Genomic DNA, 22,384 nt, shown 5'->3' on the forward strand with positions numbered 1-22,384 from the left:
CCTGAGCCTGTCAGGAGCGATTTCTGAGTGCAGAACCAGGAGTAACCCCTGAGTGCTATCGGGTGTGACCCAAAAAAAAAAAAGTCAGAATCCTGGATCCAAAATGATAAACCAAGGGAATGGCATTTTCTTGCAACAACTGATCCTAATGAATACCACTTAGGGTTTCTGAAATTAGCCCCAGACATTGAAGGGTGTGACCCAAAACAAAAACAAACACCTAAAAAAACACCTGTGTAGTTCCCTGAGTATAGAGACCAAGTAGTGCACTTCTGATGAAGAGACCAAATTAGACTAATTCTCCTTTCTGTTTTTACCTTTTCTATCTGTTTCATTCTATGAAATAAAATAAAACTTACTAAGTCTTTATATCTGTTGTTTCTGCCAAAGTTTACTATTTTGAGCTGAAGTCATACTACAATAAGTAAAGTGCTTGTCTTATGTATGGCTGTCCCGGGTTTGCTCCTAAGATGTTCTGAGACCTACCAAGAGCCTAGAGTAAGCCCAAGCACCACTGGGGAGACCCATTAACCCCTCAAAAAAAGAAAAAAATAGTAAATGTTTACAGACTTTGGAATAGCAAACTTCCAAATAGTCATATTTCACATTTTAGCATGTCTTTTATTTCAGGTATTCGGGACACTTGTCCTGAAAGGCACACACGAGAAGAGACAGTTTGAGGGGCTGGAAAGTCATACAGCAGATTGGGCACTTAACTTGCACATGGCCAACCCTTGTTCCATCACCAGTACCTCATATTGTTCCGTGAGGCCAGCCAAGTGTAGTTCCTAAGTGCACATACCTGAGCATCTTTGGTACTAAAAAAATGAAAAATGAAAACAGGGACTGATGAAAAAGCATAAGTAGTGAGTTTGCCTTGCACACAGCCAACACGGATAGACACCGGTTATATTCCCAGCATCCTATATGGTCCCACAGCCTGCCAGTGAGGTTTCTGAGCCCAGAGCCAGGAGTGGTCCCAACCACTGCTAGTTGTGGCCCAAAAACCAAACAATCAGTCAAAAAATAAAGTTTAAAAAATGTTGAAATAGGGTCCGTAGCACTGGTGCAAGCAATAGGGTGTTTCCTTTGCATGCTCTATCTAGGACAGATTGCAGTTGGATACCCCAGCGTCCCATACGATCCCCCAAGCTGAGAAATATTTCTGAGTGCATAGCCAGGAATGACCCCAGAGTTTCACCGGGTGTGGCTCAAAAAAAATCAAAAAAGTATTTAAATAAAAAGTAGAGGGAGGAAGGAAGGAAGGAAGAGAAGGAGGGAGGGAGGGAAGGAGGGAAAGAGAGAGGAAGGGGGGAAGGAGGGAAAGAGGGATGGAGGGAGGAAAGAAAATGCAATTCTCTCCCGCCCCTAGTCAGAAAATTTATACCAGTAAATGGGAAAATGTCCTGGTGTAAAATACACAGTCCATGTAAACATAACTCCTGATGTGTCATATATATATATATATATATATATATATATATATATATATATATATGTTGCAAGTCAGCCCTTGATGGGGTTGACTGATGGAAGGATGGAGGCTGAGGTCTTTCCCCTCCAGCTCAGAGCACGCATCTGCCACCCTGTTCAGCCTGCGGTTCTGAGGTGAAGCAGGGGGTAAACAGCTCGTAGACAGTCAGGCTTGTGGAAATATCAGCTTTATTCGGAGCACAAGACTGAAGGCCAAGCCTCAGCATCCGTTCCAGCCAAAAAGCCCCCCCCCCCACCTTCCACAGACCCTTGCTTTTATTCCCCAGAATCAGGTACCACCCTAGGGTGGGGGCAGAATGCCAGGTCACACCCTAGGGTAGGGCACGATCACCGATAAGGATAAGGTCAGTAACATAATAATCCCATTAAAATGTTTACATACACTAGACACACACACACACACACACACACACACACACACAAGCAACATTGGCAGTTTAAAAATCCCAATATATTCACAGAGGGAAATATCTAATAGGAAATATGTAAAATCTACCAAATATCTCAATTATATATAGATCAAGTATCCATTAAATCCATAGAATAAAAAGAGAAAGACCTTATGAGCAACACACAGGATGGAGGTGCCCCACCGGTCAATTGCATTTCCAAAATCTTTACTATATTTAAGACATTTCAGCGCAAAGCCAGCTCACAGTGCTTAGAGCGTGATTTTTGTCTTGCTGCAAAGAAGGCGATGACCAACTCTGACAAAAGAGTGTGACGGGCTGGTATAAGTGTGATCTTTGGGGAGAATGGGAGGGAAACGGCCCCACACATTGAGAAGAAAGACCTCCAAGACCCCCTCCATAAGGAACCATGACACTCACTAAAACCAAATTTCGACCCAGTACATATAATGGTCTGGACATGCATCACAGGAAACACAAGAGTTCTGCACAGTGTTCCAGACAGCCAGAGTTCCCCTGAGTCTCTCAAGTCCCTTCTCTGGGACAGGTCACCCCACTTCTCTCCATGATCACCACTGGGTCCAGAAGCTCAAGCCTGTCATCTGGAAGCATCGGAGAAGTCTCACAACTCTGTTCCCTTCCTGCAGACCTGAGTTCCTGCAGGGGTTGCTGAGTCCCTGGGCCACTATGGGGACGCATGAGTTGGAACCTTCTCAGCTGCAGCACCAGCCCTAGACTCTGCCGGTAGAGAAGGGGCCTCAGGCATCTGGGCAAAGCGGGGAGACTGGGGCATCATCCAGGCCTCAGCGGGGAAGACATAGGCTGCCTGGCTGGCCATGGAGTAGAGGGCCTGCACCAAGCCAGTCAGGGGCGCCCGGAGCTGGGCCAGCAGGGCCAGTTGGTCTGGAGAGAGGGGGGCGCAGGTCTGCTGCCTCTGTGTCTCCACCAGGTCCACCTGTATGGCCCGGGACAGGCTGCGCAGGGTGGTCACCAAGCCTCGCCGAAGTCGGGGGCACTTGGAAGCCCGGGTGCTCTCGGGTTCTGGAGACCGGGGCCTCTTGCCAAGTGGGCTGCGCCAACGCCCATGGCACTGGGGCTTTCTCTGGTGCCTCCGGGAACAGGAATTCCTGTCGGCCTCCTCATTGCAGCCATTGTGAAGAGTGCCAGGGCCCCTGGGGTGACTGGCACCCGAGCTCTTCCCACTGTGATCCACCTCGGAAGGACTTCCTGCGGAAAAAGAATTCATTGGATGACACACCCTGCACATCATGTCCTTGGGTCCTGTTCCCCAACTCAGGCTACTTTCAAGCCATCCTGACCCCTCTCTCTACTTCCTCCCGACTTGGTCTCTTCACTTATTAGATAACATATCATTCCCTGCTCCCCCCACGATCCCTGAACCCCATCATCCGGCTCCCACATTCAAGAAGCCTCAAGAAGAAGCCGAGGTTACGGTCTGCCCCCTGGGACCTACGCAAGACCCACCTGGTGTGTGGGGAGAGCGGGCTCCCCGGCTCCTCTTCCTCTTCCAGTCACGGTCCTCGTTGTCTTCCTCAGAGCTGCTCTCAAAACTCCTCCCAGATATGGGTGGGTCTTGGGGTACACCACATTCTGCCTCTGTGGACAAGCACGGTCAGTGGACCCTAAACCATCATGCCTGCCTTGGGGATGCCAGGAACCCCATGCGAAGGTCTCCTGGAACCTTGTGCTCTTACCGGATTGGTCCGTGCTGCTGCTTTGGTCCTGGGCTTCCGTTTCTCGGCACTTCTCCTCCCCAGCACTCTTGGGCTCTGGGCCTGCACAAACAGAATGAAAAGGAGTGGTCACATCCTGTCACCAATCTCCAAGCAATCATCAGCCAGAAACGCAAAAGTTAAGAGCCCAGCTAGGACCTGCTCCCTGCCTCCATCCTCACCACCCATTTTCTTCACCTCCAAACCCATCTGGGTACTCTTCATCAGAAAGGTGACTTCTTACCCTTTCCTTCTGCTTTCTCCTCCATCTCCAAGCCCTTTTCGGGAGAGACCTTCTCTGGGAAGGACTGCTGGGGACCAGAGGGCCCCTTGGAAGGGGGGTCAGGGTGGAGCTCTTCCTTTCCTACTTCCATCCTGAAGCCAAGCAAAGTCCTGGCTCAGCCAAGTCCCAGGTTCTGGAGCCACCAGCCAGGCGAGGTGCTCTCAGCCAGGTCCAGAGCAGAAGTGAAGCATGCTGAGAGGGACCCACTTTTATACACCCAAAGGTGGGCGGGGCTGTCTCCTATTGGCTGAAAGTGTTTAGGCTTCTGACCAATCATCATTGCCTTTGCCTCACTTTCAACTGGACAGTCTTTGGGGTCACGTCTTCGTAATTAGCCTAGGTTCCCAACCATCCTTCTAGTGCCTTCCAGGGCATTATAGGATTCACAGCATCACTGTGGGAGTTAGGAATTCCCTATGAATTTTGGGTGCAATAGAAGCATCTAGTTCATCTCACCAACTAGGTATAAACAAGTGACTTCAAAGATGGGTTTGTCCATAACCCCTCATTGAATATTGCCTATAATTGTGAAAATAATAAATACATGAAGAGGTAATATAGCTTCACTGCCATCATGACGCTTTAAGGTTTTTTTCTTTTTCTTTTTAGTTTTGGGGTCATGCCAGCTCTAAGCAGGACTCTAGACCATCTGTCTGTCCAGTGGCCTCTACTTGCTTCATATCTGATGCATAACTTTGGTACCAATTTCATGCCTAAAATATCTGGCTCCAATAGAAGGACAGGCCACTGAGCATACCAAAAGACTAATCTATAGCCTTCCAGTAGAACTGAATGGGGAAGTGTGTGGTGGAAATGCCTCTTCACACACACACACACACACACACAAATAAAATCCAGCTGTACTTGGTGACCAGATCCAGCTTTCCTAGTGGTGGCTTGAGTGTGACAGTAAGACGTTACGTCCCAGACTAAACCTACATGAAATCATTTCCAAACATACTGTAAAAGACCTTCATCAATTAAGTAGAAAATCATGGAAATTCTGTGAGACAAGTTATATGAGTGTTGTCCTTTGTAAATTTCTAATATACTATCTGAATGCTGGATATAATGGAAGACACTATCTGCTCTCTTGCTCTCTCTTTCTCTCTATCTATATCTCTCTTATGTCTAGGTTAATAAAAAGTTAAACTCCTGGAGCCAAAATGATCTGCAGCACGTAGGGCATTTTATGCAAGTGCAACCTGGGTTCATCACCCCATGTGGTTCCCTGAGCATGCCTCAAATGATCCCTGACTGCAAAGACGGAGTTAACCCTGAGCACAACTGGGCATCTCTCCCTCAACCCCACCAAAAGTCAGATTCTCCAGTCAGGCGTTTTATGGTGAGTTCCTTCAGTTTCAGCTTACTTGAGTCCATTCTCATCCATTGGCCCTACAGGACAACTCAGTTTTTGCATCCTGTTTTGATATTTTTTTCATCCTGAGTTTTTTAAATTCTTACTTTGAAATAATTCCTTTTAAAATAACTTCAGCCTGCCATAACATTAACTATGAGTGAGGCTCATTGTTTCAGTTGTTCTTTGCTTTGCCTGAGACACGGTCCTCAACTCTGGTTCCAAGTAACTGGTTCTGGGGTCAAGTTCAAGAGTTGACTTCTAAAATGGTCTAAGAACTGGAGAGACTGTCTGGGCTGAGGCACTTGCCATGCACACAGCTGACCAAATTAACACCATCTGAGGTTCCTGGAATTAGCCCCAAACATTGCAGGGTGTGACCCAAAACAAAAACAAACACCTATTGAATTCCCTGAATATAGGGACCAAGTGGCCCACTTCTGAGGAAGAGATCAACTTATACTAATTCTTTGTTCTGTTTCTATTTCATTCAATGGAATAAAAAAATTTCTAAGTCTTTATATGTGTTGTTTCTGCTAATATGCAAAATTTTATTATTTTCAGCCAAAGTCATACTATGAGAGTTCAAGTGCTTCCCTGTGTGTAGCTGACCCAGATTTGCTCCTCAGGTGGTCTGAGTCCCACCAAGAGTGATCTCTGAGTCCAGACTAATGCCTGAGGAATTCTGGGAGTCCTATTCCCAAAATAAGTTAGAAAACACTTACAGGCTTTGAATGGAAACTTTCATCAGGTCATATTTCACATGTTAGCATATCTTTTATTTCAGATTTTTGGGTTCCTGTCACTAAAAGGTACATAAGTTAAGAGTCATTTGAGCTACTGGAAAAATAGCACACAGACTGGGTGCTTGACTTGCACATGGTCAACCCTGTTCCATCACCAGCACCTCAGATTGTTCTCTCAGCCCTGCCAGGAGTAATTGTTGAGTGCACAACCCTGAACATAGCTGGAAATAAACAATAAGAAAAAATGAAAGAAACATGAAAATCAGGATAATAACTCAGGTAGGTCTGATATGTAACCAGAACTTCTGAGCTGGGAATCAATGATTCTGACTAGCAGGAAGCATTTTCTCGCATGCAGATGATCTCAGTTCCACCAGGAGAGATCCCTGAGCCCAGAGGAATCCCTGGGCAACAATGGGGAGCCCCTTTCCAAAAAATAAAAAGGTGGCAAGATTAGTAAATGGATACAGGTTTCTCCAAATGGTGATATTTTACATTTTTAGCATGCCTGTTATTTTATATTTTGGGCTCACTTGCATTAAAAGCACACAAGGTAAAACTCAGATTGAGAGACTGGAAAATTCATTAGTTCAGTAGATTGGGTACTTGACTTCCTCAAGGCTAATCCATGTTCTATCCCAGCACCTCATAATATTCTCATAATGTTCTCCAAGCCATAGCAGGAGTAATTCAGAGTCAGGAGTCAGGAGCAAACCCTGAGCTTTATCTGGCATGACCAAAACAAAAACTGAAGAAGGGTGCAGAGTGGTGGCACAAGCGGTAAGTCATCTCCCTTGCACACATAGCCTAGGACGGACAGAGGTTCGATCCCTCAGTCGCCCGGCGCCCCTGAGTAACCCTGAGATTCACCGATGTAGCCATAAAACCAAAAAAAAAAAACTGAAAAAAAACATGATAGTATATCAGGTAGGTCTGATATGTGAGCAGAATTTCTGGGTTAGTCCTTTGAATCTATGCATCAGGCAGCATTTCCTAATGTGGGGTGTGTGTGTGTGTGTGTGTGTGTGTGTGTGTGTGTGTGTGTGTGTGTGTGTGTGTGTGTGTGTGTGTGTGTGTGTCTGGGATGAGCAAACCAGCAGTGCTGAAGAGCTACAGTTGTCAAAAGGCTCAATCACTCCCTACAGTGCTTGAGTGTCTGTGAGGTGTTGAGAATTCCATCAAGTCTCCAGCAGGCAAAGCCTGTGCTCAGCTCTTTGAGTTACTTCCCCAGCCTGGTTCCTAGTTCTTAATCTCCAACCTCACCACATCCAGGACACCAAAATCTTCAAAGGTCAGTTTACTCTTGAAGCACCAGCCATGGGGAAACTGAGGTAATCCATCTTCTGCCAGCTGCAGGAAAAGCCTCAGCATGAAACTCAGCCAACATATGAAGTCCTGCATTTCATTCCAGGTTCCATGAAGGAAACATAAACCAACAAAACAGGGGCCAAAGTGATAGTACAGTGAGGAGAGTGTTTGCCTTGCATGAGTTTAATCTGGGTTCCATCCATATGGCACCCTACATGGTCCCCTGAGCCTGCCAGGAGTATTTTCTGAGCACAAAGCCTTGAGTAACCCCTGAGTGCCACCAGGTGTAGCCCAAACACAAAACAACAAAAAACAGAGAATCTACTTCTCTCATTCATTAACTGTGTCATGGTAGTTGTTAGTGTAGTTATTTCTCTAACTGCACTCACCACTCTTTGTGGTAAACTTCATAGGGTGAGCAGGTCCTTCCCCTCCTCATCTCTACTGTCTCTGGGCATTATTACAATCATGTCTTTAGAATGGCTGTCTCGAACACAGGCAGGGGGTGGGGGAGGAGGACAAGGGGGGCACTGGTAGGAATTTGCAGTGGTGAAGGGGTTGTTCTTTTACTCACTGAAAACCAACTATAATCATGTTTGTAATCATGGTGCTTAAATAAAAATATTATTGCAAAAAATAACACGAAACAAGATAAAAATGAATCGTACTTCCTGTTGGTCCATGCAAAATTAATTTATCATACTTTTTTTGGTTTTGGGTCACAGGGATTACTCAGGGTTCTGCTCAGAAAGTCACTCCTGGAAGCCTCAGGGGACCATATGCATCCTGAATTGGCCGCGTGCAAGGCCAAGGCCTCACCACAGTGCTGTCCTAGTGTTCCGGCCGCCATATTTGATTTTTCAGACATTTTTGGAACGCAGACTATCGAGCAGAAACTACGGCGATATCCCGCTAACACCGGCCCTCACACGCATGCACATCCCCTCTGGCAACCTACGGATAACTCATTATATTATGCCTGATTTTCATGAGTAATTTGAAGCTGAAGGACACTTCCAACCCGGCTCACTCCTGCAGCACAACAGTCCTGCAAGCTGTTGGAAAGCTGGAGCCACCCAGGGTGGGTCCCCAAAACTATAACAAGGGTCAGCACCGGGGTGAGGGGATTGGCGCAGGGGGCGGAAGTGGGTGGAGAATTGGGGGCCACACAGTGTGGAGGCTTCAGCCAGGGGCCGGCTCAGTCCTCCCCTCTCCAGCCACCCCGCGATCACCCCAGCTCCACTGAGTGACTCTCCATATCTACGAATCTTGGCGCTGCACACGGACAGCTCAGGTTGGTCCCACTGCTCTGTGGTGTCTGTCCCCCAGGAGAAAGGGCGGTGGGAACATTCTATAGCTGGGAAGCTCAGTGGGGAGGGCACGTTTGTTATCTAACATTTGTGTTTCTTTTTTTACTTTGGTTCATTTACTTTAGACTTTCAAATTTGTTTGCCCAAAATGAGAAAGAGTTTCCTTTTCTGCAGCACTCCAGTTGTTTTTTTCCTTATATTCGTGGTTAAGATTGACTTGCTTTTCTTTCATTTTTAAATTTGGCTGGCGACGGTAGACACACTGTTCAGTGGGCAAAATTACTCCTGGCTCTGCACTCAGGGATGACTCCTGGCAGGCTTGAGGGAACATCTAGGGTGCCAGGAACTGAATCTTGGTCGGCCACATTCAAGGCAAGTGCCGTCCTCACTATCTCTCTCTCTGGCCACCTGACTTAATTTTATTGACTTTATTTTAATAAAATTAACCTGTATCACAGATGTTTGTACTATGGGCCCAGATAAAGCAGTGCTCTGTAAATTCCTTTTGCTTGATATACTGGAACAGCATAAAAATTATACTCTTGGGGTCAGAGAGATAGTAGAGCAAGGAAGAGCTTGCCTTGCATGCAGCTACTTGAGTTTGATCCGAGCACTGCCAGAAATCAACCAAAACGCAAACAAAAATCTAAGCATTTTATACCCACAGAAATCTCGTGTCTCTTATCTTTTCATGGTCTCCTTCTCCCTGATTCTATTTAATTTCATGAAGTTTTGCAAAATTAATTTATCATACTTTTTTGGGGGGTCAAGGGGTTATTCATGGGTTACTATTGGTTCTGCTCAGAAAGTCACTCCTGGAAGCCTCAGGGGACCATATGGGATGCTGGGATTTGAACCGTGGTACATCTGTATTGGCCAAGTTCAAGGCAAAGGCCTTACCGCAGTGCAATCCTATCATTCCGACCACATTAGTTTATTCTTTTTTTAGACTTTTTTTTTGGGCACAAAAACTATCAAGCAGAAACTACAGACATTTTCTCCTACCACCGGCCATCACACAGATACATCCCCATTGGCAACCTAAGGATAATTCATTATATGAGACCTAATTTTCTTTTTCTTTTTTTCTTTTTTTTTTTTTTTGTTTTTTGTTTTTTTGTTTTTGGGCCACACCCGGTGGTGCTCAAGGGTTCCTCCTGGCTGTCTGCTCAGAAATAGCTCCTGGCAGGCATGGGGGACCATATGGGACACCGGGATTCGAACCAACCACCTTTGGTCCTATATTGGCTGCTTGCAAGGCAAACGCCTCTGTGCTATCTCTCCAGACCCGAGACCTAATTTTCATGAATAATTTGGAGCTGAATAGACAGGACAGAAGGGAGGACATTGCCAACCCAGTTCACTCCCCTGCACCACAAATGGTCCTTCAACATGGGCCCACTTCCACCAGGAGTTGTAACCCTGAGCCAACTAGGGTGGGTCCCAAAAATCAGAAAAAGAAAAATCACCAGAGGTGAGGGGATTAGCTCAAGAAGGAGAAGTGGGTGGGGAATTTAGGGGCCTCACAGTATAGAAGCTTCAGCCAGGGGCCCAGCTCATTCACCCATGTCCAGCCAACCCACTATCACCCCACCTCTAGTGAGTGACTCCATATCTCCGAATCTGCCACACTGCATATGGACAGCTCCCACTGCTCTGTTTGTTTGTCTGTTGGTCCCCCTGGTAAATAGGTGGTGGGAACATTCTATAGCTAGGAGTCTCAGTGGGGAGGACACGTTTGTTAGGTAACACTCGTGTGTTATTACTATTTAGTTTGATTCATTTATTTTAGATTTTCAAATATGTTTGCCCAAAAATAAGAAAGTGTTTCCTTTTTTGCAGCACTCCAGTTGTGTTTTTTTCCTTATATTCTTGGTTAAGATTGACTTGCTTTTCTTAAATTTTAAATTTGAGGTGGGTGCAGTAGCCACACTGTTCAGTACGCGAATTTACTCCTGGCTCTGCACTCAGGGATGACTCCTGGCAGGCTTGAGGGAACATCTGGGGTGCCAGGAACTGAACCTTGGTTGGCCACATGCAAGGCAACTGCCCTCCTCACTATACTCTCTCTCTCTGGCCTCCTGACTTAATTGTATTGACTTTATTTTAATAAAATTAACCTGTATTGGGTGATATACTGCCATGCTGTATCAAAATGCTTGCACTATGTGCCCAGATAAGGCATTGCTTTGTAAATTCCTTTTGCTTGATGCACTGGAACAGCATAAAAATTATAGTTTTGTGGACAGAGAGATAGTACAACAGGTAAGAGCTTGCCTTGCATGCAGCTGACTTAAGTTTGATCCCTGAGCATTGCCTGAATCACCCAAAAATCAAACAAAAATCCAAGTATTTTATACCCAGAGCAATCTCTTCTGTCTCTTATCTATTGATGTACTTCTCCAGGGTTTGATTTCATCTCGTGGTGTTTTACTCATCCTGATCCCTATGTCTACAAAAATCTACTTCTAAGCTATTTTCATAATTACAGAATTACTTATGCTTTCAATATTTGAACTATTCCTGTCACTAAAATATGCACCATTGTCTTCTACAGTGTTTTTTAATAAATAGTATGTTTCGAGGACCACAGCAATAGTACACAAAGTAGGGCATTTGCCTTGCATAGGGCTAACCCAGATTTGATCCTAGCATTCCATAGGGCCACCTGGCCTGCCAGGAGTGCTGAGTGTAGATCCAGGAGTAACCCCTGGGCACTGCTAGATATGCCCAACTACTCCCCTAAAAGTACTTTTCATGTCATAGCTATTTCTCCACAATTTTTGGAGAGAGCCTGGGAGCTATGCAGTGCTGAACATGCACTTGGTCGTCATTGTGCACTTGGGCAGCATGTCCAGCCCCCTCATTGATGTTTGGATGAATCAACTCAAATCTCCTTTTGCATTTCATATCCTTCCTTTTCTCCTTTCCACAGGACATCCAAATTGTTGATCCCAATGGACCCCAACAAGCTTTCCATGCAGGAGGGCAAAGCCTTCCTAAGACAGCTTGGGATTCCCCAGAGAGATGTAAGTGTGAAAGACGTTGGTCTGGGGGACAGCGCAGGGTGACATGGACCCAAGGCCCAATGTTAGCACTGAGGCATAATCTCCTCCCATGACCAGGAAGATCAACACTTCCATGGACATTAGCCAATGAATGGACCACCAGTGATCAGATGCTGTGACATGTTTTCTGGCCACTCAGATCCCATTGGATGGCCCTAAATCAATACCAGCCTTTAATCTCTCTATCCACTTAATCCCTTAATCCACTCAGCGTTCCTCTGATAACTCCAGGTGGGTTTTAAGGAAAGAAATTTGTGCCCCAGTGAGCCACTACACAGAAGTCCTGCATAGTCCGTCTTCAGTCGAAAAAATTTCCTGTGTCCTACACAGCTCTGCTTACCTCGTGGCTCTCTTCTCCCTGCCAGGTGGACAGGATGACCGAGAGGTGGGTTGTCATTGCTTCAGTGGAGGTTCTGCTGCGTTTCCCTCTGAAGCCAGGAGAGGATCCAAGTGCCTCTTGTATCTCAGAGAAGAACAGTCAGCCAGCCCAGCCCCTCGTGGCTTCACAGAACGTTGCAAACCAAGAGAAAAGGTAAGACAGATATTGGGGAGTCCTATAAGGAGGGTTTGGAAGGGACAAGCAGGGAGACCAAAATGCAAGATGGGACATGATGGCGTTGAGCTTATAGGAAGTTCAGATGTGAGAACCTACCCATGGGAAACTGATGTAGCTTTGATTTTTCTCTGAAACGACATGAGGTATCTGGTTGCTGTGCACCTTCACCAACACAGGTTTCTAGTGAATGCCCTGTGTGTATTTTACCCTTGTTGGACAACCTAGCATGATTTCTTGGTGTCTTGAACCAGGCAGGTGCTGATTAGTGTCAAACACAAGACTTCAGAGACCAGGAGAAGAGCTCCATGGTAGAGCACTTGCTTTGTACCTACCAGGTTATCTTTCCTTTGAACATAAGTCTAAGAGCATAGAATCAGTTCACAGAGCACTTCCATCAATTACCATTGAGTTCTATCCCTATCACTGCTAAATAGTGATGATCATAAAATAATAAAGTTATGCATCCAACAGCACTGAAGCATAAGACCAAAGTATAACATAACTGCAAGATGTACAGAGGCAGGCATTGGGGCTAGAGGGAACTTGGGGATACCAGAGAAGGGAAGTTGATATCGGTGGTGAGGTTGGTGCTGGAACGTTGTACAACTCAACTATGAAGAAATCAGTCTACCTTAATCAGCAGTTTAAAGCTTGATGTTGCTGTGCTCTTTAACTTAAATCTCAAGCTTTGCCAACTTCTGTCAGCAGATCTGTCAGCTTTTCTCAATAAGGAGTTAATTTAGGGCCCGGAGAGATAGCACAGCGGCTTTTACCTTGCAAGCAGCCGATCCAGGACCAAAGGTGGTTGGTTCAAATCCCGGTGTCCCATATGGTCCCCCGTGCCTGCCAGGAGCTATTTCTGAGCAGACAGCCAGGAGTGACCCCTGAGCAACGCCGGGTGTGACCCAAAAACCAAAAAAAAAAAAAAAAAAGTAGTTAATTTATATAAAAAATATAACTGCTTTGGGGGAGAAATCATTGAGGATGGTGGTCTCATAGTTTGGTTTGTTACTGTCAGTAGACATTGAAGCTTGGAGTGTGTGACTAGAGACAAATCCAGAACATGGGACCGAGTTACACTGAAATTCTCAGTTTTGTACACACATATCTGACCATTGCAAAGTCTCAGGCATCCAGGGTCAATCTCAATTCAAGGCTGCAATTCTGATTTTACCATCTAAGTATCAGGCAGTCTTTGTCCTGTTCTGGGAGTCGGTATGATGGAAAAGAGCAGGAAATGGCACCGTGAAACATGAATTCATGGGAAGGCTAGACCAGCACAGTTTGAATGTGACTTAGTGGTCCAAGGGCCCTTTTTAGAGACCAGGGTGATAGAGTCTATGAGGTGTTTGCACTAATCTAGTGCCTGGCACTAACCCACGTTCAATCACCATAATCTGCTTTGGTTTCCTGAACCACACCAGGTATAATTCCTGAGCATGGCCAGATGTGGCCCCAAAACAACACAAAACCAAAAACTGAGCCCTTTCCACTCAGAGATAAGGTTTGAGGACTGAGTCTCCGAGTCTATAATGCTTTGTATGTGGTCTCTATTCTGTGACCAGGAAATCCAGTCAGTACACCATGCTGAAGAATAACCAGAATCCTAAGGATCAGAGGCAGCCCCAAATTCCCCCAAGCAAACAAAGAAGGGAGATTCTCCAGGACAAATCAATGCAGGGGGTGATTCACTCTTCAAAATTGGATAATGCCTGGGTAAGTGGAAGTTCGTAAAATACAGCGCTGAACTGTGGGGTTACCAGCCTGGATTCCTGAGAGAAGGTGTCCAGATGGATGAACCCCATATCTTGGACTTAGGACTTTGGACTTAGTGCCCAGTTGGTCTCAGTCATCCTAGTAGTTAGTGGACCCATTCAAATCCGTGTACTGTATCCATTCACCAAATCAGTTCATTGTCATCACCTGAAACATGAAATTCCTTCTTCCTCAGGCCTCTCAAACAAGGCTCTGGGAAGGCTCATAAACCTGAAGTTTTCTGGGAACTAACAGGCTCCCAGACAGCACCCTATTTCTCTGGGAATCTGACCACTGCTGCTGTGGTGTTCATGAACTCATTGACCCATCTTGCAGGAACAAAATGGGAATCACCCCACCTTGAAGCACACGGCCAGCAACTCCAGTTTTCCCATAGAGAGCAGAACTGGGGTCCTTCCCTTCTGGGTCCCAGATTCCCCTAAGAAGGATCCAGAGAATCCGGGGAGCCCGAAGCAGGAGGACCTAGAAGCAAGTACCCTCTGGGACCCGCACACTCCTGGCTCCTTTTCGACCACCGATGGAGGGCTGGAGCCGAGGTCAAGGTGAGGAGGGACAGGCTCAGAGAGACTCTCAGGCATCATGTGCTGAGCAGACACAGCAGTGCAGCTAGTAGAGACAGGAACCCTCACATATGGGGGTAACACACAGTGATCCTGGCAGCCTGGAACATTCTATGCAGGAAGGAGTGAGCTGCCCATCCTGAGATAATATCAATAGGAAGGGGGAAAAAAGAAGCTTTCAGCCGGAGAGATAGCATGGAGGTAATGTGTTTACCTTGCATGCAGTAAAGGTCGGTGGTTTGAATCCCGGCATTCCATATGGTTCCCTGAGCCTGCCAGGAGCGATTTCTGAGCATAGACACAGGAGGAACCCCTGAGCACAACCGGGTGTGACTCTCCCCCCCAAAACACAAAGAAGCAGCTTTATGAGAGAATCAGTGCTTAATGCTCAGGATATAGGGCTGAAGCATTGGGTTTCTGAGACAAGGGAAGAGGCTCCTTTTCACAGTACAGTATGCAGGCACTGTCTTCCTCACTCTGAAACAAAAGCTGACCTGGGATCCAAGAGGGCCCTTGGTATCCAGGGAAGGTGGAAAGTTTGAGGTCCACTTAAAATAACCCTAGTTTGTTTGTAGGCAAGAAGATCTGCACACAAGTGCTTCTTTGGCACTTCCCAGGAACCCCCAAATAAACACGAGTCCTTGCGAGGATCCCATAGACTTCTGCGGCTTTGTCAGGGTGAGTTTCACTCCTAGTTCTGTCTTCCCTTCTCTTACTCCTCCTCCTTTTTTTCATCTTCTCCTCCTACTTCTCCTTTTTCTTCTCCTCCATTTTTTCACCTTTTCCTTCTCCTCCTTAAGCTTCTTCTCCTCATTCTGCTCCTCCTTCTCCTCTGTCTTCTCCTCCTCCCTTTCCTTCTCCTCCTTCTGCTCCTCTACCTTTGCTGACATAACTGACACTTGGGCTTTTTCTCTTACAGCAACCCACAAGACCAAGACGTGTCCCAACAGTCAAGAGGAGAAGTGTCCCAGGCCCGATCCTCACAGGACAGTCACGGGACAAGACCCCTAACAGAAATCCCGAAGGGCCAACCCCAGAATGTTTCATGGACTTGACCACATTGGTGCATCCAGCAAGAAAGAGCTTGTGCCAGGATCAAGCTGTCTGCGCAAGACAGCAAGCCACTGGACCAGGCATTTTCTCTTGTAAGCCTTCCACCATGGCACCTGCCCTGGGAAGGTCGGAAACAGCCCCACAGACAAGGACCCCGCAGGTTTATATGAGCTCAAAACCCAGCACAGTGCCTGCCACACAGAGATATATTGAAATGTCCAAGTTCAACATCCAAGCAGAAAGGAAGAGAACTTGCCTAGGCACCTTCCAGACTTGGCAGAACCCCTGCAAAAAGGCAAGATGAAACTCCTTCTCAACCCCAACTGACTTTCCTTTGACTTGGCTTGGCCTTTGACCACACTTTCCAGCTTTCCCCCAGGAACCTTGACTAGACACACATGCCCCTCATGTGACCAGCAAATCATTAGTTTGAATGCTCAATTTTTTGTGTTTGTTTTTGTGCCACACCTAGTATTGGTAAGGACTTACTAACTTCTCTGAGCTCAGGTATCATTCATGGCAGACTTGAGGGACCCTACAGGATGCTGGGGATCAAACCTGGATCAACTGCTTGCAAGACAAATTTCCTGCCTTTTGTGCCATTGCTCGGGTTCTGCTGATGCGCAGATTCAACTTGCAACCTCCATTCAACCAACCTTGCTGAGCCCAGTCCCACCTACTACTGAGCATACAAGCATGTTCTGGGTCAGCAGGAGAGAACTGCCTTCAGGAATGTGAAAGGGAAAGGAGGACTCCTCTTCCTTGTGTTAATGCTCGGGTTCTGCTGATTCAACTTGCAGCTTCCAATCAACCAACCTTTCTGAGCCCAGTCCTAGCTCCCACCGTGCATGCAAGCATGTTCTGGGTCAGCAGGAGAGAACTTTCTTCAGGGATGGGAAAGGGAAAGAAGGACCCCACTTCCTCTGCCTTCCTCACTGCTCACAGCCCACATCTTCATTTAGAAGAAGCCTGGGGTAGAGATTTCCTGGTGTCCTGAAAACTTTCTGGGAACTCCTCCCCTCAGGAAGAAAGACCAATGGACTCTCCAGTGGAAAAAAGGGGTTTTTGTTTTCCCATGTGACTGGAAAGTGATGGAAGAATGACAGAAGATTAGTAGGCAAGAGAGTTGTGCGATCACCATTTCTCCCGTGTCAATTTGTGGCTGTTGGACCCCCAGAGATTGGGGTCAAAGGACAGGTGGTGCCTTTTCATTTTATTTACCTATGCTAAATGTTTCTATGGGGTTTATAAAATTGTCATGCACAGCCCTTTGAAAGTGTGTAGAGAATGGAGTCAGTGTGAAGAAACCACATTATACCCATGAATCTGTGCCAAGCTATAAATTTCATCAGATGGGAGCCTCCAGCACTGAAATGAGCAGAACTCAAAAGACCTAGTGCTGGGCCCGGAGAGATAGCACAGTGGCGTTTGCCTTGCAAGCAGCCGATCCAGGACCAAAGGTGGTTGGTTTGAATCCCGGTGTCCCATATGGCCCCCCGTGCCTGCCAGGAGCTATTTCTGAGCAGACAGCCAGGAGTAACCCCTGAGCACCGCCGGGTGTGGCCCCCTCCAAAAAAAAAAAAAAAAAGACCTAGTGCAAGTGTGACAATGTTCTGTAGCTTTTAAACAGTCCTTCTATTGTTTATGTAGGATTTTTAACCCATGGGGAACATTTTCTGTGGGAAATTCTCTTGGCCTTGGGGAAATGTAGAATGTTATCTTATGCTTGAGTATTTTTTTCTAAACTGTTACAATGTTTTGAGTAATGCCTTTTGATAGTAATAGCATTCTGCAGGAGGGTAGGAAGAGAAATAGAATAACTGTCTAGAATACAGTCAGGGGGTGGTGGAGGGGGGAGATGGGGTATTGGTGGTGGGAAGGTTGCACAGGCTAAGGAGGTTGTTCTTTTTTATAACTGTACAAACATGTTTGTAATGGTGCTTAAATAAAGATATTATTTTAAAATAAAAGTTAATATCTTTAAGTTTTTTGGGTCAGTCATTCATCACCTCAATGTCATCGAAATGTTAGTTTCTTGTTTTTTGGGGTTTTTTTTGTTTTTTTTGGTTTGGGGGCCACACCCAGAGACGCTCAGGGGTTACTCCTGGCTATGCTCTCAGAAATTGCGCCTGGCTTGGGAGACCATATGGGACGCCAGGGGATCAAACCGAGGTCCATCCTAGGCTAGCGCTGGCAAGGCAGATACCTTACCTCTAGCACCACCGCGCCGGCCCGAAATGTTAGTTATTTTAAATGTTGGTGTTGCAGATTGAATCCAAACTGAATTGCGCTGACAGACACGTTCTCCCCTGAGCTACCTTTACAGAGCTAAATGCTTTTCCCCTCCAACTTCACCAACATCAAGAGAACTTTAGGATATGCTCAGCTGTATCCCAGAGGCCTCGAGTCTGTGAAAACAAAATTAAATAATAACCCCCAAGCAATAGGCAGCCCCCTCAGATACTATCTGCATTTAACACAAATGTCACCCAAACTTTAACAACCGAACATTAAAAGATGCCTGTTATGCTGGGAGGCTGGGTGAGGGGAGAAGCATGGGATGGACTCTGGGAACAATGGTGGAGAGAGGTTGACACTGGTGGTGGGAATGGCCCTGACTCACAGTATATCTGGAATTCAACTATGAAGGACTCTGTTGATCACGATAGTTTAATTAAAAAAAATAATGTTAGGGGTTTAGTATGTATGTTAATTGTAAAATGCACAGAATTAAGCAAGTTGTGTGTTGGCATATCACCTGGTAAAATTTAAAAATGGGGGGGGCCGGGCGGTGGCGCTGGAGGTAAGGTGCCTGCCTTGCCTGCGCTAGCCTAGGACGGACCTCGGTTCGATCCCCCGGCGTCCCATATGGTCCCCCAAGAAGCCAGGAGCAACTTCTGAGCGCACAGCCAGGAGTAACCCCTGAGCGTCACAGGGTGTGGCCCAAAAACCAAAAAAAAAAAAAAAAAATTTAAAAATGGGAATGTCTGGGCTGGAGAGATAGTCCAGTGAAGAAGGCATTTGTTATTCCTGAGGCCAACCAGGGTTTGATGCTAACTACTGCCAGGTGTGCTCTCACCCACCAAAAAAAAAAAATATATATATATATATATACATATATATAGGTGTGTGTGTGTGTGTGTGTGTGTGGCCGAGCGATAGCATAGCAGTAGGACATTTGCCTTGCATGCAGCTGACCCAGATTCAATCACGGCATCCTATATAGTCCCCTAGCCTGCCAGGAGAGCTTTTTTTGCTTGTTTGTTTTTGGGTCACACAGAGGCACTCAGGATTTACTGCTGGTTCTGTTCACAGAAATTGCCCCTGGAAGGCTCAGGTATTTCCTGAGGACTGAACTATCATCTGCCCTGGGTTGGCCAGGTGCAAGGCAAATGCCCTACCACTGCACTCTCTCTCTGGCTCCAGGAGCAGTTTCTGACTTCAGAGCCAGGTGAAACTTCTGAGCAAACCAAAAAATAAAAAATATTATAAACAAACAAATAAATAAATAAAAAGACCAAGAACCTTGAACACCTGATCCCAGCAACTGACATACTATTTCTGTGTCTGATTTGAGATGTGGACAACTCTATGTCTCAAATCAGAGCATTGAAAGATGGTTGAACCCTTTGTGGCTTTTTGAAATGTGCAGTAAAAGGGGCCAAGAGATAGCGTGAAGGTAGGGCATTTGCCTTGCATGCAGAAGGAAGGTGGTTTGAATCCCATCACCTCTTATTGTCTCTCAAGCCTGCCAGGAGCGATTTCTGAGCATAGAGCCAGGAGGAACCCCTGAGCATTGCCGGGTATGACCCAACAACCAAACAACAACAACAACAACAAAAGAAAAACCAATATGCAGTAAAAGATAAGCAGGAACCCAGCAAGAAGGACCTTTGCCTTGCAGAGGACAGACCCAGGAATGGTTCCTCGGAAAAGTGGATTGGAAAGTAAAAGAGAAAATTCCCCAGTCAGGGAAAAGTTTGGGGTGACCGGATTTCATGGGGTTTTGCAGAAAACCTGGATCTCCTGTGACTTAACAGGTGGCCAGGACTTTGCTGAGAATGTGCAGATTTTTCTGGCATCATCTGGCTCCATCACAGCCTTTGAAGTCATTATTGGGACCCTGGGCTTAAGTGTTGCCGCTATCGCTTCGTCTCTGGTGCACCGAAGGCTGGCAGAATCAACGTAAGAAACTGTTAACTTCCCACTCGCAGAAAGAGCCTGAAAGATGTCAGGGCCACATTTCCAATGTGGAATACAGGGGCTGGAGCAGTAACACAGTGGGGGTTTGTTTTCCACATAGCAGACCCAGGTTCGATCCCATATAGTCCACCAAACACTGCCAGGATTGATTCCTGAGCACGAAGCCAGGAGGAACATCAAAACAAAAAACCATAAACAAAAAATGTGTTATGTAGACAGCTAAAATGCAAATGCAAAAACAATTGGGGCTAAAGAGATAGAACAGCAGTAGGACATTTTCCTTGCATGTGGCCTACTGGGGAAGGATCTGGTTTGATTCCTAGCATCCCAGATGGTCCCCCACCCTGAGTGCATTGCCAGGAATAACCCCTGAGCATTGCTGGGCATGGCCCAAAAACTATTAAAAATAAATAAATAGATTATAAAAAAGGGAAATGCAATGGAGGTCAAGGAGAATCTGAAGCTTCAGCTTTCAGAATCCCCCCCTCGTCTCTCTGTCTCTCTCAACTCAGCTAGCATCTCAGAAAAGACTCACTCCTCTTTTGGGGTGTCATTGGAATGCAGAAGAATTTCTGGTGCTCACACTCCCCCCTCCCCAGATACCCTAAGGTAGGTTCCCCCTATCAAACTGAAGAGGAGAGTTCCTCATTTAGTGAAAAGGGCCTGAGGTTAGGGTTGGGGGGGCAACGGGCTCCCTAAAATAGGAACTAGGAACCCTGTGGCATTTCCTCCTCTCTACCCTGCCTGGATCTTTATTCAAGACTTCTTACAGATGCAAATCATTTTACAAAGAGTCCTGCAAGCTCCTACTTAGAATCACTGAAGGGAGCACAGTGGAGTTTGAGGAAAACTTATTTTCTTTTTGTTTTGGGGTCCTACCCAGTGGCCAGCCTCAGGGGATGCTCCTGACTTTGCTCTAAGTAACAACTACTGGCAGGCTTGGGCACCATTTGGGATGGCAGATTCTGACCACCAGTAGTCTGAATTGGCTGCGTGTAGTGCAAATGCCCTACTGATGTGCTATCTCTCCGGCCTGTTGGGGAAAACTTTTCCTTAATCTCCTGGACTTTGATCTAGGGCCCCAGGGGTCTTCAAATTATGGCCCGCGGGCCACATATTATATTTATTCCCATTTTGTTTCTTCACTTCTAAATAAGATATATGCAGTGTGCATAGAAATTTGTTCATAATTTTTGTTTTTACTATAATCTGTCCCTCCAACAGTCTAAAGGACAGTGAACTGGCCCCTGTTTAAAAAGTTTGAGGACCCCTGATAGGCCTTCCAATATGGGAAAGAGACTTGGCAAGGACCAATGCAGCACAAGGCTCCTGGGCTTCTCAAAAGTTGTATCTACTGAGCATCTGACAGCTATTCTATTCCCGAAAAGGAGAGAAATAAAAATAAAGGGCCAGGACCAGAACAAGAACACAGCAGGAAGAACATTTGTCTTACATATGTCCAATGTGGGTTCGATCCCTGGTATCCCATATGGTTCCCTGAGTTTGCCAGGAGTGATTTCGGGGCACAGAGCCAGGAATAACCCCTAAGCACCACTCAAAATCCAAAACTAAATAAATAAAATTTAAATAAAAAAGATAGCAGTAAGTGTTACAATTCCTTTGGAGTGTCAATTGCACTGACAGTAGTCTTTCCATCAAATAATTGTGGGGAACCTTCACACTTCATTTAATCCGCTTCCATGCTTCCATGCTCAAGCGCACACACACAAACACACAGACACACACATACATACACACACCCCTATCCCTTAACACTTTATTTAATCCTGCGTCCATGCTCAAGCACACACACACACACACACACACACACACACACACACACACACACACACCCTATCCCATCTAAGACCGCAACACCCAAAACTCACTAGCACAGGGAAACCTTTGGTTCCAGATTTTAGCACCTTTGCTGTCTGCTGTGGCTGTTGGGTGCTGATGTGGAGGCAGGGCCAGCTGGTTGCCGTGGGAACGAGCCTTGGTCCTTCCCGCCCTACTGCCCCCTGCCCTGACCACCAGGGGGTGCTGGAGGCTGCAAACTGAGCCAGCCTCCAGATGCAGAGGATTTCATCCCCTTGCTATGGGAGGGAGAGTGGGACTTGGGCTATATAGCTTGGGCACTTAAGAACTATTCATGGCTCTTTGCTAAGGAGGAACTGCTGGCAGTGCTGGGGGTGAGGTGGGGGGCCTTACTACACTCTGTGGGAAACTGACTAGAGGTCACTGGCAGCATCCAGGGAAATCGCTCCCCCCACTCCTTGTTGGCTCTCTCTGGCCTGGGAATTCATCTGTGAACCCGTTTCTAGTTTTCTCCTGCCAAGTGGCTGGATTTGCAGAGCTGATGCTCGCTCTCGCTCTCTTTCTCTTTTTCTCCCTTGATCTCTCTGTCTCTCTCCCACTCCCTCATTTTCCAAATAAACTACTGTACTCTGGATGTAAGTAAAAGTGTATTTATTGGAATATAGTTGCCAGAGAGGACTTGCTCTAGGTTTGAATGATTGGGGGCTAT

The 22,384-nt window shown here is 46.3% G+C and overlaps 1 protein-coding gene across 1 annotated transcript; it reads right to left on the minus strand.

The window, feature by feature from the left end:
• Positions 1-2,589: 2,589 nt before the first annotated feature.
• LOC126028675 (protein FRG2-like-1) lies at positions 2,590-4,011 on the minus strand. Its single transcript, XM_049787610.1, has 4 exons — positions 3,882-4,011; positions 3,620-3,700; positions 3,390-3,521; positions 2,590-3,131 (listed from the first exon to the last, which is right to left on the minus strand). Exons 1-4 carry the CDS (start codon positions 4,009-4,011, stop codon positions 2,590-2,592), a joined length of 885 nt encoding a protein of 294 aa, XP_049643567.1.
• Positions 4,012-22,384: the final 18,373 nt, after the last annotated feature.

The sequence above is a fragment of the Suncus etruscus genome, chromosome 14 (assembly GCF_024139225.1).
Source record: "Suncus etruscus isolate mSunEtr1 chromosome 14, mSunEtr1.pri.cur, whole genome shotgun sequence".
In the NCBI taxonomy this organism is placed as follows: domain Eukaryota; kingdom Metazoa; phylum Chordata; class Mammalia; order Eulipotyphla; family Soricidae; genus Suncus; species Suncus etruscus.